Source organism: Mastomys coucha, unplaced genomic scaffold (genome assembly GCF_008632895.1).
Source record: "Mastomys coucha isolate ucsf_1 unplaced genomic scaffold, UCSF_Mcou_1 pScaffold13, whole genome shotgun sequence".
Lineage (NCBI taxonomy): Eukaryota > Metazoa > Chordata > Mammalia > Rodentia > Muridae > Mastomys > Mastomys coucha.
The window spans coordinates 76,541,276-76,560,778 of record NW_022196895.1 but is presented as its reverse complement, the minus strand read 5'-3'; the positions used below and the strand labels follow the sequence as shown (position 1 = coordinate 76,560,778).

Sequence of the window (19,503 nt, the reverse complement as noted above, 5' to 3'; positions counted from 1 at the left end):
GGTGGGCTCTGAGACAATGCAGGACAGAGGTGGGCTCTGAGACAATGCAGGACAGAGGTGGGCTCTGAAACAATGCAGGACAGAGGTGGGCTCTGAGACAGACGCAGGACAGAGGTGCTGGTTTATGAGAGAAAAGAAGGAAGCCTAGAGCAGAGGTTTTCCAAAGACATTCTTATTCGAAGTTCAAAATATACTATCTTACATAGTCACTTTATTGCCTACCAAAAGAAGTATAAATTTTTTGAAGTACATACAAAATCATAAATTGTTACATGTCTTAATGCTTAAATATTAGGAATTTCCATAAAAAGACATTTCATTGATTTGAAGACTTAAGAGCTTAAAGAAATTATAACAAAGAAACTGCTAACCTTATACTTAAGCTTTTTGACTTGTATGGAAATTTTACAGAGATTAAAGGCAGAATGAGTAATATGTAAAAAGATCTGTAACTCATATTTTAAATCTAAAAATGAAAACAGTGAGTGAGCTTCATCATGATTTTTTTCAAGTGTAGTATTGATGTGGTGCGTGCAGACCCAGAGCCTCAGGAAAGGCATCCAAATAGCCTGTTGTTTGGCATATTGAACTTCGCTGCCGTTAGCTTGACAGATGATCGCAGTGCTTCCCAGTCACCAAAGTACCATTGTAAAAGCATTTTTTATTGAATAAAGTGCTCAGAATATTGCACCCTGGAGCTTTATTTAGGGAAATGGTTCAATTGATGTTTTCTGTTTAACCTCAGTGTTGACCTATCACAATATCCATGGTTAATAAGCAGTGTTATCATTTAAGAGACTTAACTAGTTTTATACAGCCGTATCAGAACTATATTCTTATAATCCTATTTATTCATGGCTCTAACAGTTCTTTCTACAGAGAACTTATAAATCAGAGGTTCCCATGTTTTGTGCATCACACTGCCCTGTGAGAATCCCCCTCAGTGTACAGCACTATTTCATCTTCCACTTAGGATGAATGTGAGTTTTGAGTTTTTGAGCCAGTATAAGCCACCTTAATATTTATTTTTCTGAATAAAAGGAGGATCTTTTCTATAACAGGACTTTTAATGTAGTTGAACTTTTAATCTACAAATAGTAGAAGTCTTGGGGGATTAATTTGTAATTTATAAACGTCCTCTTGGGCTCAGATAGTAAGTACTTGCAGTGGTGTGTCATCTGCCACATGCTTATATCTACTTGGAAGTCAAACAGTGATAGTGATGTCAGAGAGTAAACAACTGACTCTGTATGTAGAAGGTAGAATCTCTTATGCCCTGGTCATTGGTTCTTATGATAAGTGATCAATATTTCATTTTCTCTAAGACAGAAGGAAGTTCTGCCTGCCTGTGACTTGTGTCTACAGGCTTAGCACAGCAAACTCAAGCTAACAAATGTTAGATGTTCCATAGAAATTCCTTTACAGAATGAAAAGCCAGTATAGTTGCAGGAAGCCAGCCCTGAACTCAGGTCCTAGAACTCACCAGAGAACATAAGCTCAGACTCAGTGCAGAGGTCATCAACACAAGTGATCAAGGCATACCATGACCTCTGCTGACAATAGACCGAAGGATTGATTGGCTGTGCTTTTTAATGAGTGCTTATTTCTGTAAACTAGCTATTTAGTAATAGCATTTTTTCCCCATATGGCTACATTTATTCACATTAGTAAGTTCTGTGTTTAAATATTATTTAAAGATGCAGCTGTCTTTGCCTTGCTCAGCTATTTTTTGCAAGAATCATCTAGAATTAATGACAAATCACAAGTAATATTTTATTATTTTAAATAAAAGAACAGTATGTCCTTAACAGCACTGCATTTGGATTTACTGAAGAACTAATGTATGTGGAGTGTTGTATTTTTTAATTCATTTTATTGTGTGTGCCTATTGAAGCAAGACTAATTGTGGTGTTTTGTCAATATATTTGTGAGGAGCAAATCATTGTCAGTGACACAAAGCCTTCACTCTGTGACCTTCAAGACCAATAGAGAATAAATACTGCATAGCCTGTCTGTGAATATTGATTAGCACTTTTTCCAGATGATCAAATTGCATCTTAAGTTAATAATTCTATTAAATTATAACAATGATTGTAATAACCACAATCAAAAATGATGAGATGCCAATGATTAAATTATGATTTATAAAGTACATAGTAAAATATGTACTCTGAGGGTTTCAGCTGGCAGCTGTGTGCATAATTGCTAATAGAATAAAGGAAATTTCTGCCAAGCGTTTCAAGAATAGTGGCCCAGAAATTTCTAGATAATGGAATTATAGAGAAAGGGATTGATAAGATCTTGCCCTGTGTCTTATTTCCTCCCGTATGGTGTAGCTCTGGGACACACTTGCCTATATTGGTTACTTAGCTTGGGGAGATGTGAGTGTGCAGATGAGGTGCCTGTGACAGCTGTTTAGCGACTGCTAAGTGGCCTACAGAGGATCATGTGGGCTCTCACTGATATATTTTTTGTACATTCTCATTTTAATTATTCTTGCCTGTGAATTATTATCAATAGTCACATTATGTATTAGAAATTTCAGAAAGCTTAGTAGTCATAAAAATAGTCATTTGAAATATATGAAGCCTTTTACTTTTAGATTATCATTTTACAATCTCAGAGCAAAATATCCCAGAGGTTATTTCTTGTTATAATGTCAGGCAGCAGTTAATTCCATTTAATATAGATACACACAAGGAGTATTTGATACCCTACTCGTAAGTTACTTCATTACCTACAAAATTGCCTTATAAAATAGACTCGACTGATAGCCTTGGATATCACAGAACCAGAAAGTGCTGGTTGAGAAATACACTTTTTTGCCTCTACAGTCATGACAGCATCTAAAGAAAACAGGGAAAGAGGATGCAGAGGGCCCAGCATAAAGCATGTGAGCATGATTCCCAGGGCATTCACCTAGGTCTTCTAGAAAGTGGTATAGAGAACCCACATTTGGAGCTCTAGATGTTGGGGAGGTGCAGTGATCCTGGTGCCCTTTACGTAGAACTCAGAATCAAATACCAGCTGCTGAGCACTTGGTTAGAGAAGCCCCTAAACCATGACTGGAAAAGTGACTATGGAAAAGGACAGGGTCCTTTGTCAACACTCTGAACAGTCACTTGGTGGATTCCCTGGGAAAGTGAGCAACAACACACTACACCCATGCTTTCACAGGAGTCCTCTGTTTGCCTGAGGTCTTCTCTTTTGTTTTGAATCCCACGATTTTGCTCTTGGTCATGTGTTCCATGTGTGTTTACCAGGTGTCTCCACTGAAGGTTTCCCTTATATTTCTTCATTTAATACTGTTTTCTTGGTCAGCTAGCTGTGATGGTGCACACCTTTAATCCCAGCATCTGGGAAGCAGGGGCAGGAGGATCTCTCTGAGTTTGAAGCCAGCTTGGTCCACGTAGTGAGTTCCAGAACAGTTGGGGTTATAGAGAGAGAGCCTGCCTAAAAAAACAAAACAGAGCTATATTCTTGGTCTGGAAGTTCCATGCACACAGCTTGTATCAAAAGGGGAGTTATATACCCTCCCTGTGGGTGAAGTGCCTATATAAATTATGCTTTTGCATGAAGGAGTTCTCCATACTCTCTCTGTGATTTATTTAATCAACCATTTACTTCTCACAATGGATTCCTGGATCCTTGTTTTATACCTGTCTAATCCCCTCTCCTTGCTACTTTCCATATCTAAGCATTGCCTTGTTTTCTGTACATATAGAGATGTTACAGGCACATCTTAGGTATATTTTTGCTCTAGTCTTTTGCTTAGAGTCAATAATCTCTCTAAGGATCCAAGTTAAAACCTGAAGAAGACCACACAGCCTCTCAGACTTACAGACACATCCTATAGTGCTCTCTGTTTCTTAGGTGCACGCTGGACTGCTTTCCTCAATCATGCTTTTCTAAAGGATGTTTTATTTTATTGGTGTGGGGCAAATATTCTCTAACTGGGGCTCATCCCCAGTCCCGGAAGTGTGTATTGTCAATTGTTTGAATCGGTAGGGAGAGTCGCCAGTGCCACCGAAAGCTGCTTGCTCTTGCTTCAATATTTAATGTCATCAGATACTAGTCCATCTATTTCAAATGTACAGCGAGAGTTCACTGGAGCTCTCCTTTCCTACACAGGTCCCCAGTAACTCCAGCAGGATTCCAAGCTCATCCTGGAGCTGGAGAGCTGTCTGCCCTGGGATGGGCTGTCTGCCCTGGGATGGGCCAGGTCAACCTAGATGACAGTGCGCACCAAGGCTCAGCTGCAAGGCTGTTCCCTCTGCAGTCACTTATTTAACTTTACATTATCAAAAAAATTCTGCCCGGGCTGGTGAGATGGCTCAGTGGGGAAGAGCACCGACTGCCCTTCAGAAGGTCATGAGTTCAAATCCCAGCAACCACATGGTGGCTCACAACCACCCATAATGAGATCTGATGCCCTCTACTGGTGCATCTGAAGACAGCTACAGTGTACTTGCATATAATAAATAAATAAATCTTAAAAAAAAAAAAAAAACAACTTAAAAAAAAAATTCTGCCCAATACCAAGGTGGTTATATTGAACAGTAACTAAAGTTTCTGTGTTGCGGAAAATGTAACCCCTTTGTTTGCTTGGCTGGGTATGGATTTGTCATCCTCAGGGTGATTAAACCTTTTGGGTGGAGTGCTAGGCTAGGTGTAAGGAGCTACACTTAATTTTGTTATAAGCTCCCAACTCAAAGGAACTGTGAAGCCAGGCATAAACTAAATAATAAACAGATGTGAGTCACCAAATATAGAAAGCCTGGTCCTGTCTGCAGCGGGGCACTCTGAGATGATAGGGTATTCACGGAAAGATGCAATTTACGGGTCACAGTGTAATAGTAACCTTTCACTGTAAATTGAAAATTAACCTTGGCATATTAGATCATTTGCAACTTACAGAGTCATTGTCTTGGGTAGGAAGAAACAGTGTGGTCAGGTGCCAGGTCCTCCTGTAGATGGGATTGTTAACATCGGTGTGCCTTCTGTGATGCTGTTGTCTGGAGCAGGTTGCTGATGCTCTTGGCTACAGTGCCAGATCATGGGCAGGTGCTCTTCATTCTGTTCTCAGACCTGGGGCTCAGAGTAAGAGTTATGATTCCAACTTTACTGTAGCACACCATTGAGCATGGTGTGTGCCATCTTAACCAGCAAACACCACCAATGCTGAGAGAGTAGGTGCATGTTACTGTTGCTATGCTGCAAAATACCCCAAGACCTAGGCCTACAAAGCCATTTGACTTTGACAGATACATCCTAATTGCAGTCATGCAAGTCCACATGCAAACTTCTGATGCTTACACCCCTCCCCTCAATAAAGGGACACAAAGGTGCAGCGACTTGGCAGCGCTGTGACAGGCATCCTTAGAAGATAAATCTTTAGTTGATTCCTCACAAACAGGAAATCACAAAGCAAATAGTTTCTAGATGGCAGTTTCTCATAGTACTTGACAAGCAGTAAGCATTCTGTTACTGTTTGTATGCTTAATCTTTGAGGACAAGGCACAGAAGTCTTACTAAGACTAGCAAAACTTGCAGAAGTCTCAGTTGACTGAATCTATGCTTATTTACAAAAGAGGAAAATTATCAATTGCATGTAGAGAGGGGAAAGGGGAACTCAAATTAATGAGGCAAATTTCTGTGTGTATCCAAAACAGTATACTCTTAAAATCCAAAAGGATGGAGCACAGTACCTCAGATGAGGGCTGGCCAGGCCAGACCAATAGAAGGTCAGGGCTTAAGTTGGATCTAGCTTAATGACCTGTCACATCTTCTTTTCCAGTCTGGCCTGCTAAGTGTACTTTACAACTTGATTATGGTTTCACTCAATGTATCATATAGTGAACTCCACTAAGTAAACTTTTTAAAAGTATCAAAACATTGTAAAGAAGATATTTTCCCTAGTACATTATTAACTGCATATAATTTGTGACTGGTAACTTAAAACTGCCTAAATCTGTGTGTTTATAATCCATAGCAACCCTCATACTTGTGCAGGTCACTGTTAGGAAGTGTTATGGAAGAGCATGCAGACCCCAGGAGAGACTGCATGAAGACTACGGTGTGGCTGTAGGCCTGTTGTCCATGTCTGTCATAGCCCGACAGCACACAGGGAAGAGAGCATCCACCCGCTTTCAGTAGGGGACGCTGGGCACCGCAGTGCTTCCCTCTGCTCCACAGCTTCTTGTACAGGTCTTCTCTCTTAAAGCATGTGCCTGCTGTGTGCCCCTGGGCGCTCTCAGCATTAAGGGTAGGTAACAGCTTTCCATCCCAGAGTCGGAAAAAAACTTTTTGGAAAGTATTTTATAATTGGGTTTCTGGAAATTACCCAGAAACCCTGATTTTAAAATGATTTCTGATCTTCCTACAAAATGAAAATGGCTTCTGTAAGAAAGGATTGAGGGTCAACCCTTGTCTTGTTACCACACATGCATCCTGCTAGTCTCTCTACTGTGAAGGTTTCATCCTCACCAGTTTTCCAGGAGGCCACCATTTGCATAAATTCTTGATCCTTTACTGGAAGCTTTACGACCTTGTTTCTTAGGGGTGGGCATGGTGTCCTGTGACTTTGATAAGACACTAAGATTGAATTAATGATACCTGGCATAACATAGAATTTAAGTTTTCTTCAGATTAAGTTCCCAAAGCCTAAGATAACATACTGGCTGTACAGTGGTGGAAAAACTGAAAGCAGAGAGACTCGTGCTCTGCATGAGCTGTGCGTGCCTTACAGCTGGCTAAACTGTCCTTCAAGACAAAAGCAAGGGCACACTCCTCCCCACCCACCCCCAAGAGCACCAACAGAAGCTGTGGCCTTGCTGGGCTGCGCTGTGTCTCTTTGGCTGCTATAAGGTTATGTATTGTTTTAACTGTCTTATAATGAGATTTCTTTTAAAGATAACCCTTTTTCTTGAAAAACAGCCATAAAAGACTGCATGTATTAGCTTAAAATTAATTTTGCCACTAATATTTTTTAATTTTATAATAAATAACTATAACAAAAATAGCTCTTCAGTTTGAGCACCTGCATATACCAGGAATTTGCTTATATCATTTCAGCCTTAGGACACTTTGCAAGCATCTTTTTCACATTATAGTGGAAAGCAAACCTTGATAAAGAATTGGACACAGAGCTGCTGGGTGTCTCAGCTGTAATTGAGACTCAGAGCCCAAGCTGGTCTTCTACTTTGCTGTTGTCTCTGTCCTAGCTGTCATTGACTGTCAACTTCACACAGACTAAAATCACCTGAAATAGAGTCCCAAGTGCATACTTTTTATAATACTGGTCTACAGGCATATCTGTAAGGGATTGTCTTGATTATTACCTGATGCTGCAAGGCCCAGGCCACTGGGAGTGCTACCATCCATCCACACATAGGTGGGACTGGCTGTCTGGCTGGATTAGAAAGCTGTCACACGTGGACAAGCCACAGAGTGAGCCAACAAACAGTGTTCCTCCATGGTTCCTGCCTTGCATTCCTGCCCTGACTTCCCTCAGTGATAGTTTGTGACCTGGAGTCTAAGCCCAGTCAACTCTTTCCTCAGGTTACTTTGAGCCAAGGTATTGTCTCACTGCAACTGGATGACCTAGGGCAGTCTTGGCATTTGTAGCTATAAGGTGGACACCCTGATGTTTAATATCATGGGCTCATTGTGGGTATCAGCTTATCTTTTCTACTAGGAAAAGGAGGTTAAGGAGTATACAGAACTGCTGTCTCCTTCGAAGCCAGTAGAACTACAGGTGATGAATTGGGACAAACCATGAAACTCAGCTCCAGGGTGGATAGGGCTTTTTTTTTTTTATATATAGGATTTAATGCCATCTGGGTTTGGGACTCAATAAGTACATTGCAAAATAGTCTCTCTGGTACAGAATAGTCTGCAGTGAAAAAAAAATATATATATATACATATATATATATATATATATATATGTATATATACCATGTGTGTGTATGTGTATATATATACTATGTGTGTGTGTGTGTGTTTGCATGTGTGTATAGTTTAAGATACACACACACACACACACACACACACACACATTTATGGCATTAAATCCTATGAAGCAAAAAAGCCCTATCCACCCTGGAGCTGAGTTTCATGGTTTGTCCCAATTCATCACCTGTAGTTCTACTGGCTTTGAAGGAGACAGCAGTTCTGTATACTCCTTAACCTCCTTTTCCTAGTAGAAAAGATAAGCTGATACCCATAATGAGCCCATGATATTAAACATCAGGGTGTCCACCTTATAGCTACAAATGCCAAGACTGCCCTAGGTCATCCAGTATGTATATATGTGTATATATATACATATACACATATATAAATTGTTTACTTGTTAAAGTGTGTGGTAGAGAAAGGAGGAGTTATCACAGTCTCTGTAGTGTATATACATATACACATATATAAATTGTTTACTTGTTAAAGTGTATGGTAGAGAAAGGAGGAGTTATCACAGTCTCTGTATCAGTTGTCCTTATGTGTGTGTGTGTATATATATATATATATATATATATATATATATATATATACATATGTACACATATATAATTGTTTACTTGTTAAAGTGTGTGGTAGAGAAAGGAGGAGTTATCACAGTCTCTGTATCAGTTGTCCTCGGTGGGCTTTTTGCACACTGCTGTGCTGTGTGTTTCTTCATGTAATTGTCCCTAGGCGGTTGGTTGCTGCTCACACATTCTGATCTCTTCAGGTGGCACTGGTGCGATGGACAGAGAGTGTCGGGCTCACTCTGGTCAGCAGGGACCTTGCTTCTATGCAGCTCAAGACCCCCAGTGGCCACGTCCTGACCTACTGCATCCTGCAAATGTTCCCTTTCACCTCGGAGAGCAAGCGGATGGGCATCATAGTCAGAGTATGTCATGGCTTATAGCTGCACCCACACAGCTGCACCCACACAGCTGCACCCATACTTCAGGGGTCAGTCATTTGCCGGCTTTCTAAGTAAATATAGAAACTACCCCGAGAAAGTTGCAAGTCAAATATTTACTAAAATACTTTGTGCTTTATTATTTTCTTAAAAACAGAAGAAAAAAAATACACAGCTAATAATATATGAGCTGAGAAACTGGTGTGACTTCAATTGATAAAGTCACTCTTCTGGGAATACTGAAGCAGAACAAGTAAAAGGCAGTAGTAATTTTTAATTAAAATTGTTTTGTCCTCAACAGAAATTGCATAGCATGATGTATGTCCACAAAGTTACTAATACATACCTTTATTAAAGTTATCTTACTCAGTACCAAAATTGTATTTTGGAATTCCATTTGTTAAGCAGGGAGCATCCTGTCACACTTGAGAAACTGGAGAGAGTCACTGCTTGTGCTTCACCAGCCTGTTTCAAGAATTACGGTGCTGCATCTCAGGTGTTTGCCCACTCTGCTCTCACTGCACTGCCATCTTAGAGCAGCCTCTACACAGAAAGCCGTGGCACACTCTCTAGCACGAGCTTCCTCCAGAGCATCTTCTTTAGTGCAGTGGTTGTTTACAAGAAGCAGGTGAGCTCAGCTGTCTGTCTGTTTTCACTCTCCTGCAGGATGAGTCCACAGCAGAGATTACATTCTATATGAAAGGTGCTGATGTCGCAATGTCCACCATTGTCCAGTACAATGATTGGCTAGAAGAGGAGGTAAGCAAGTTATTCTCAGCACTGTACAAAGTGTCTACGTGAAGTTTAGTAAGGCAGCGACAGAAAAGTAGTGCCTTTCCCACCCTTGTAACACTGTGTGTTGTCACCACTTCAAGCCAGAATTCGTGACCAAGGATGATATTTCTTTCTCACTAAATTATTCTAAATACTTGCTTCCTTCCAGGTGCATATAAATTAAAGCTAAGAACCCTGGTTAGTTATAAAAATTCTGCTTCCTATAGAAATAATTGCTGTTAGCCTGGCAATGGTGGCGCATGCCTTTAATCCCAGCACTTGGGAGGCAGAGGCAGTTGGATTTCTGAGTTCGAGGCCAGCCTGGTCTACAGGACAGCCAGGACCATACAGAGAAACCCTGTCTCAAAAAAAAAAAAAAAAAAAAAAAAAAAAAAAAAAAAGAAAAGAAATAATTGCTGTTTTTACATAATGTATGAAATGTACAGATATATAACAATAGGTCTAAAATAGTATTGATATATAACAAATTAGGCTTAATATTGCCAATTTGTTCTCTTTAAAAAAAAAAAACAGAAAAAAAAAGATATAGACTTAAGGAGTCCTAGATTATTATTCCTAAACAAATATATTTGTAGTTAGCCTCGTGGGGCTTCATAGTCACTATAAAGGTTGTGTATTGATTAGAAACTGTGTCCCAAAGTGAGGCTAAGGCAGCTAGGACTGTGTCCAGCTAGGACTGTGTCCAGCTAGGACTGTGTCCAGCTAGGACTGTGTCCAGCCGTCTCCTTTGTGCACACTACTGCAGGTGCCTTGCTTCCTTTTTCCTGTTCTTGTTCCACTCAGACCTCAGACATGGTCTGTCAGCACAGCAGCCACACCCGATATTCACGATGGTCTTGGCAATATGAATCAATATCTCCTTCAGGCCACTTTGATTTAATCAGAGACATGAATAAATTAAACTCCCTGAAGACCTAGTAAAATGCCATAAAAATTACTTTTGGTCATAATGACATGCAATTAATTGTAAAATACTTGTTTAATTTATTTAGCTTTATGAGGTCAAATCAATAAATGTCTTGCCACAGACAGACAATGTCAGATTGCTGTTCAGAAAGATAACTTCATTAAAACCCCATGCACACTTATGTGCTCAACATTGTATTTTCTTTCCATAGATAAATCTTTTGCCTCCTTGCCACCAGTATGTTTGTTGAAATTTTGTTGTAGCCTCAAAGCCTTCCACTTTATCAAGAATAAAGCAAAATGGTATTTTAGCAAAATTCCTGGGGGTGTTTACCGATATGCCTATCTGTTCAGGCTCCTTAAAGCCTGAGCCTTCCTATAGCTGTCAGTAACGCCTGAGCCTTCCTATAGCTGTCAGTAACGCCTGAGCCTTCCTATAGCTGTCAGTAACGCCTGAGCCTTCCTATAGCCTTCCTATAGCTGTCAGTAACGCCTGAGCCTTCCTATAGCTGTCAGTAACGCCTGAGCCTTCCTATAGCTGTCAGTAACGCCTTTGTTTGGAAGTCACAGTGTTTGTTTACAAGTATAGCTGGCATGTCTAGCTGTGGATTGGTGCCACTGGAGCAATTTAGATTCTGAAATGAGTCACCAGCTGCCTTCAAACAGGTGTACCTAGAACACAACCAGCACTGTACCCCAAAACCTCTTTCTTTACCTTAGCCCCAGCTAAAACTTTCTCACTTTTAGTAGGGGAAAACTGTTTTATCATAATGATATCATGGCACTGTGAGTAGGTTAGCATATTTTCATATACCTATTAAATGTATTTCCATTTCCCATGTACTATATAAATAGGATAATGACTCCTCCTTCCTTGTCTAGTTAAGACCTGAGCCCCAAACCTGGTGTGTAGGGTAGATTGCCCTTTGTGATCAACCCTGTGCATGTTCGTGGTGCTGCATTTCTGCAAGACCCTGGCATGTGACTTTATACAGTGGGCTAGTGTTACAGAATAGCCCTGTTGATGCAACTTCTAGGATGAAGCAGAAGCAGCCAGATGCTGTGCCCAGAAGCATAGCCTGCTGTGGCTGTCAAGCCCACCTGTCTTAGATCTCTGTTTTCATCTCTTCCTCGCCCCTCAGAGGTGCAGCTACAGTTGAGACCTCCTGTGGTTGGGTACTGTGGTAGGGATAGCTTGAAGACACATCCGCGCATTTCCTCTAGCTTCTCTGGCCTTTGCTGTAGTCTGTGGCCCTTGAAGTTGCCCTGCTTCCTTGTAGTGTGGTGGTCCCAGGCCTCAGTGTGTCAGTTCAGATTCTCTGGGAGCCACAAATAAGAGCCTTTGCCTTACAGTGTGGAAACATGGCACGAGAGGGCCTGCGCACCCTTGTGGTAGCCAAGAGGACTCTGACAGAAGAGCAGTACCAGGATTTTGAGGTGAGATGTGTTCAGTCCTTGCCACTCAAGGCTCTTCCTCCTTATGAAAACTTTGTTTTCCCCATGAAGGCCAATGTTCCTGTGCAGGCACAAGGCCAGTGTTCCTGAAGTTTGGGGCATGAACTGTCTTCTCCATCCTTAATCTGGGAAAGTCAGTGTCCACGAAGGCCAGTAGTTCCTTTCCTCAGCAGAAGCTGTGCGCCTCATCCCTCACTGCTGTTCTTAGAAACACAGGTGCTGCAGACCTTGCAGCTGAATGGATTGTGAAATATTTGCATAAATGCTCCATTTATGCTACCCAGATTTAGCTACCCAGGATCCCTAAATCCAAAATGCCCCAGAATCTGAAGCTCTTCTGACAAGTTGTCATTTCTCAGGATGTCTAACGGTGAGTACCTCAGGGTTCCAGACTAGGGAAAAGTTACCCAGAGTTCATGTAATAATAATCATTAAATATCCAGAGCACATATCCAGAGCATGGACACAACAGATGACCTGACACACCACTCACAGTGTATACACACACAGAGTCTTCACCTGTCTCATGGTTCCCTCCGAGCTGATACAGTGCAACTGTGTAAGTCAAACCGTGAAAGATGTACATACTTGGATACCTATTCCCTCTGTCCTCAGAGCCGATACAGTCAAGCCAAACTGAGCATCCATGACCGGGCTCTGAAAGTCTCTGCAGTTGTAGAAAGCCTGGAGAGAGAGATGGAGCTCTTGTGCCTCACTGGGGTGGAGGACCAGCTGCAAGCTGATGTGAGGCCCACACTAGAGATGCTGCGCAATGCAGGAATCAAGGTACGGCATGCAGCCTCTGACTGCCAAACTCTTACTGACTCAAACTAACACAGTGCCCCTTCTCTCTGGCTCTCTTTCCATGTTCAAGACAGCATAGCCTTTCTGAAGCAGGGCTCTGAGAGTAGTGTAGGTCCGTCAGCTTCTGGCAGACGTGCAGCCTGTGCTTCAGCACTTGCCTTGATTATTCCTCACTTCTGTTCCCTGTCAAAATCCTGCACAATCAGAGCCTATCACAACCTTCCTGAAGCGTCTCGCACCCCCACAAGAGGTCATCTAGGAGGCATCTGTGGGTCTTGAGGACACTCAAGGGTTGGTACTGCACTGCAAGTGGCACTAGTTAGGAGTTCAGTGCAGGAGACACCCAGTGTGGAGCAGGCTTGGAGCTTCACTTGCTGCCGACTCTCCTCACACTGAGTCACCGCCTGCTCTAGAGCTGGGGTAGACAGTTGTTGGGTAGGGCCATTCAGACGCTGCCGTCTGCTCAGCTCTGCTATGCTTCTAAAGCAGTGTGTCCATTCCCAGAGTGAAAAGGTGCCCTTGAGTTTCTGCCCAGCCACACGTGAAGCACCGTCTTATTGCAGGGATGCCCAGGAATGTCAATTCAGGTGCAGAGTGCTTTTGTCCCTGCACTTCAGTCACACACACGAGTATGTGGTCACTACATAGCTCTCAGGTTCCCTCCTTGTCTCCCAGGTCCTCTCCTTCCCCACACAGTGCCCAGCTTCCCAGCTGCTCCCTTGTGCAAACTAGAACACAGTGCCTGCAAGAGTAGCTGACTGCATGGCTGTGAATTGTGAGGGGCAGGCCCTTTCCCAGTGGAGTTGGTTTCCAGGGTAGCCCTTGCCCTAGAGACATCCTCCCTCAGCCAACTCTCTCTGGCTGAATCTAGCACTTAGAGAAGTGCTAGTCTGTGGGAACTGTCTTGTCGGGTTTAGGGTTAGGGCCGGGGTACGGCGAGGTTCTGTTAGCTGCTTTCTTAGCAGCTTATGGAAAATTTATTTTGGCTCTACCTCAAGGATTTGAAACTCATTTTGAAGATGGTATGGGAAGCGTACCACTTAGCTTTGAAAGAAAAGTGCTCCAGCTGGACAAGGGAGAGTAAGTAAAGGAAGCTCAGAGGCACGGTGGCTGGCTCTGAGCGTTGTGAGAAGAGGCCTGGCAAGAGGTGTTAGCAGCTTTAGTGGCAGCATGTGGCACACAGAGGCTGTACTCATGACAGCATCAGCAAGCCGGAGCTCACAGCTGGAGAGCAGTTCACACTCAGTGATGCCTGCAGCCAGAATGCCACACCAGGGGAAAAATGGTTGCTTAGGAGCAGGTGACCTGACTGTCTTAAATGACCTACCATCTGTTTTATGACTGTACATGCTAGATTATCAATTTTAAAGTAGTAAAGTTCATTGTTATAGAACTTCAGGTATTTGTAGTAATTCTGGGCTCATGGCCTGTCTCTATAACCTTACCCTCTTACCTCTTCTCAGGCCCCACCTGACTAGTTCCCACTTGGAAGCCGGCAGCACCTCACTGTTCCCCGAGCGGCAGGGGGCAGCAGGACACTGTAGGCTGTGCTTCTTCAGTTGATCAGTGGAGGTACAGGAAAGCTGATTAGACAGAACAGCACAGTGACTATACCAATAGAGTGATCAATATGCCACACAGGTGGTGTTTCCTGTTTCCACACATTTATCTTTCTACATGATAAGGAATCTGAGAGACTCAATGATGATGAAATTAGGAGTGCAGGGCTGCTTTGCTCCTCTGTATAAATCCCCTGGTTATTTTACTGCTTTATAGTCCTGGGCTTTTAAAACTTTTCCTACTCATGATCCCTTTTTGCCTGAGAGACTGTTTTTTTACATGACCCTTAAGTCAGTGGTTCTCACCCTGTGGGTGGCAACCCCTTTAAGGATCACACATCAGATATGTACGTTACAGTTTATAACAGTATCAAAATTACAGTTATGAAGTAGTAATGAAATAAGTTTGTGTTGGGAGGGTCACTACAACATGAAGAATTGTATTAAGGGGTCTCAGCATTAGGTAGGTTGAGAACCACTACCCTAAATAGAATGAAAAACCAAATATTTACTCATGATAAATGATAAATTTGTTTTAAAATAATTCTTTAGTCATTTGATTTTACCGTTCACTAAAGACAAAAGGTAAGTTTGCATATTGATGAGATCAATGTCCTTATTTTAATATAATTAATCTTGGCTGGCTGTTTGATACAGCAATCTGTATAGAGCACCATCAACACAGCTATTCTATTTTAGTTGTAAATGCCACTTTACAATAAATACATTGTAAAGGGGCAGAGGTTTATTTAGGATGATTTCAGAAATTGGAAATTCTGTCCCAAATCCAAGCCAAAATTGAACAATTTTTTTTTATGAAATTCACATCAGCAATTCAAATGATTTTTAAAACATTCTAACACAGTACAATCCAAACATACTAAGTACTTACATGCCAAGGAATGACAGTCATATAACATTAGCAGTCATTATTTTCACAATTAAATCATGTTTTTTGTTGTTGTTGTTGTTGTTGTTGTTGTTGTTTTTTTATATATTTTTTGAGACAGGGTTTCTCTGTTTAGCCCTGGCTGTCCTGGAACTCACTCTGTAGACCAGGCTGGCCTCGAACTCAGAGATCCGCCTGCCTCTGCCTCCCAAGTGCTGGGATTAAAGGCGTGCGCCACCACCGCCCAGCTAAATCATGTTTTTGAAGTAAAAAGTTTATACAGCAAGCTGCTGTACTTCATAACGTTCAATAGTCTGGAACCCAAACCACAGAATCTGAGACAGTGCTCATGGATGCTGCACAGCATGGGGCATACACAGTACACAGCAGTGGGTTGTGTGCTGAGAACCAAGGCTACAGAACATCCCAGCGAGCACTGCCAGATGTGTTGCAGCTTCTTTATGCACTTGATTCTAAGTTACTTTTTGGTTATTACATGTTCAGAGACCTCTTTATTACCATATTTTTACAACAACCCTCACAAGTAGTTAGTTATGTGACCACATATGAAATCCTGACCCACAGTTTAAGCAGCCAGAGTCCCCACGAGTGTATACCATCACAGTGGGGGAAGTAAAGGGGGAGAAAGAGATGACCCACCTCCCACCAGAGCTCGGGGCACTGGGCGGGCATACCCCACAGAACCGCCAGATAAGCATTGAACTGTGAGAAGCCACAGGATCTTGCTCCCATGGGTGAGGAAAAGGCGCATTCTGGGATCCCTGCAGAACTGCTGGAGTTGGGCTCTGACTCTTGGGCACCACAGACCACTGGGTATTGTGGAAGAGCCGGTTCTGGGGTCCCTGGGCTACACTGAGACCGGGGACAACGATGACAGGTTCTCTCAGACATCCCAGACGCCACTGTATATAGCAAAAGAGCTGAGAACAGACCCTCAGGCGGACTCTGGCCTGGGGCCCAAAGGGAAAAGGGTAGGAGGAGAGCTCTGGCAGGTTACTCAGGAGAGGAGAGAGTCTGGCTAGCTCAGGCAGCTTGCTCAAAGGGCTGGGCTGTTTGGTTTGGTGGGTGGCCATGGTTGGAGAGCAGGGAGGACTCCTGGCAGGAGGTTAGAGGGAAACCTGCTCCATTGCTCCAGCACAGCGGATCCTGATGAGCAAAGATGGTCCATGGTTTTAAGGTGTTTATTATAGAAGGGCAGAGGGAGGGAGGAAAATAGAGAAGCAGAGGGCAGCCATGGCCATGTGGAGAGAGGGGAGAAGGAGGGTGAGAGGTGAGAGTAAGAGCAAGAGGGTAAGAGATGCAAGAGAGACAAGAGAGAGAGGAGGGGCCAGGGATCCCCTTTTATAGGGAGCTGGGGTACTTTGCTGATGTCAGGTAACTGGGGCAGGCCAAATAACTGTGGGGGTGGAGTCCAGCCAGAGTACCAGGAGCCCTGGGCATTGGCCTACCTGAACTTCACTTGCCAGGTGAAGAACGATGTTGAAACAAAGGCTTGTGTGCTCCTCTGGTCTGCACTGCTTCCTCACATCCTCAGGCTTCTGCATTAGTCCCAGCTCTATGTGTGAGCATCCCTTTCTGACTTATTCTCCTAACAAGTCAGTACAAAACACACAACCATGTTGGCCTTTAGCCACTTTTAGGTACACAGTTGAGTTCATTTTCTGCAGCCATTGTCACCATCTGCATAACTCTCCATTTTCCCAACCTGAAACTTCCCTGTTTAAGCTCCCACTCCTTCTCCCTATGTATATGGTTTCTCAGGACACTTCATATATGTGGAATTACATAGTATTTGTCCTTTTATTCTAGCATAACATTCTTGAAGAGCCTCTCAGAATTTGTCTCTGTTTTAAGGATCAGTAAAGTGATCACATTTCATTTCTCCATTGACTCAGGCTACTTGTCTTGCTTCATTTTGTCTCTGTTGAGAAAATCCTGTAAATGTGGTGTGCAAATATCTGTGCACGGGAATACTTTAAAGAGATAGAAATGCATTATTAAAGTTTACAAGCTTCAATTATTTCATAGATTTGGATGCTAACGGGTGATAAACTGGAAACGGCTACTTGCATTGCCAAAAGCTCACACTTGGTGTCCAGAACACAAGACATTCATATTTTCAGACCAGTAAGTAGATTTCTAAATCACTTTGAATTGTTAAGTCATTTTTTGTTTGTTTATTTGTTTGAAGGGTTGAAGTTTATTTTATTTTATGATTCCCCTACCCCATTTCTCGGTATAGTACTGGGTGTCTTGGAACTTCCTCTGTAGATCAGGCTGACCTTGAACTCAGAGATTCACCTGACTCTGCCTTCTAACTACTGAGATCAAATAATACTGTACACCACCACATGCAGCTAATCATTGAATGTTTTATCTTACAGTTAAAGTATACACACAGTAACTGCTGGATGTCTTTTAAATCAATGTTGGAGATGCTTTCTTAGTCTATAAACTTGTTGAATGACTTTGAGATGTATTTTGATGATAAACAAGCTGCAAGTTTGAAAGCATTTTTCTCGTATACATTTCATTTTGTGTTGCTCCCTATTTTAAGTAGTTATACTAAATAATTTTCTCCTCAACTTATAAAGAATGTATGTTGCATTTTAAGCATACATCCCTCATTAGCTGCACCACTGGTACAGAGGCTCCTGTGAGGCAAGGCTAGATACAAAGCAGAAGAGCCTCTACCCACTGCCATTTCAGATTAAAAGCTCTTCTGTAACTGCACACAGAGTGAGAGAAGAGACCTGAACTCATATGTTTACTGTACATGCTAGCAGTGATGGGCTGAATTCAGACAAGTACAAGTTCCTTGGGTCATGATTGATGGTGGGTAGGCAGACACCATGTGTCTATAGCTGTCTGAATAAAGTGCTTGCACCTACAGAAATGGTTATTTCAGTATCATTTACATGTAAATGTATTTTATTTTGAAACATCAGAATCTCAAATCATGCCCTGCAGACTACTATTTGCAATTAAATTATTAATGCTTCTGATAAAACTTCCGATCAATTTTTGTTGACTTTTCAGAGTTATGGCACCACAAATTAAAATTTTCACAATAAAACCTACCTACTTAAGGATGAGTCGGAGATTAATTTGGATCATGTGAAACTTTTAATTTATTTCACTCCTATATCATTTCTTTTATGCCCCATAAAATCTTCATGGAACGCATGTGCAAAGCCAGTGCATTGATTCCTGGCATATCTTAACTCTAAAATTACTATTTCAGAATAACAGCTTGATTTTTTTTTTAACCCTTTTAGACTGCTTACTATTTTAGACATTAAGCAAAGATGGATGGGATGAGTTGAAACTCATGGCAGAGATCACAGAGGCAACTTCATGAAATTATTTTGTATTACTCCATTTATTATGAATAAACATGTTTAAATGAAACCTCAACCTATATAATTTTGTTTCTTTGTGTTCGAGAAAGGGAGACTCAACTTCCTTGGGCCCTGGTATTCTGATTTATAATTCTCTGTAACTATGTTTGGGATGTTATAAGCCAATGATTTTCAACACTGCCCAATACCCACCTACCACAACACCAATTTAAGAAATCATTTTATAGAAAGTGCTAGAAAATCCATGGTCATTACATTCTTATAAAAAATGTTTTATAATAGCAGTAGCCTTCACATGCTTTCCTGACTAGAAGGCAGAAAACAGTTGCTGTGAGGGGTGCAGAGTCTTGAAGGGCCTCGTCCCAGGACCTCTGTTCACAGGCTAAGCACCTTTACTTTCTAAATACAGTTCCTAGAAGTTCCTACTGTGATTCCTGGAAAGTATCTTGTTTATTACCTACATTTTTAATTCATGATTTTTTTCCTCCAATGAAGGTAACCAATCGGGGAGAGGCCCATTTGGAGCTTAATGCATTTAGAAGGAAGCATGACTGTGCACTGGTTATATCTGGGGACTCTCTGGAGGTAAGCCTGAGTGTGTGTGTATGTGCTAACCATGTACATGCCTGTATATCTCTGTCTCCAGAGGTCAGACTAGTCTGTAACAGTGTATATCTTAATTCTAAGATAGGATGGGTCAGTACCATATTCTGTTGGTCCACCTGTCTCTTTAGATTGATCTCTGATTAAGTGTGTGTCTGCCTGTCTTTCCAGCCCAGGGAATGAATTGTACTCCTGTCATGGCAGT

General features: G+C 42.0%; 1 protein-coding gene across 2 annotated transcripts in view; it reads left to right on the top strand.

Moving 5' to 3' along the window:
* Atp9b (ATPase phospholipid transporting 9B (putative)) overlaps positions 1 to 19,503 on the top strand; it is a 203,146-nt gene that overhangs the window by 161,977 nt on the left and 21,666 nt on the right. For both annotated transcript variants that reach the window (XM_031366142.1, XM_031366141.1), the window contains exons 16-21: positions 8,728 to 8,889; positions 9,571 to 9,663; positions 11,959 to 12,042; positions 12,676 to 12,846; positions 17,362 to 17,460; positions 19,191 to 19,280. In XM_031366142.1, coding sequence (XP_031222002.1) covers positions 8,728 to 8,889; positions 9,571 to 9,663; positions 11,959 to 12,042; positions 12,676 to 12,846; positions 17,362 to 17,460; positions 19,191 to 19,280 — 699 coding nt within the window. The remainder of the gene's footprint in view (positions 1 to 8,727; positions 8,890 to 9,570; positions 9,664 to 11,958; positions 12,043 to 12,675; positions 12,847 to 17,361; positions 17,461 to 19,190; positions 19,281 to 19,503) is intronic.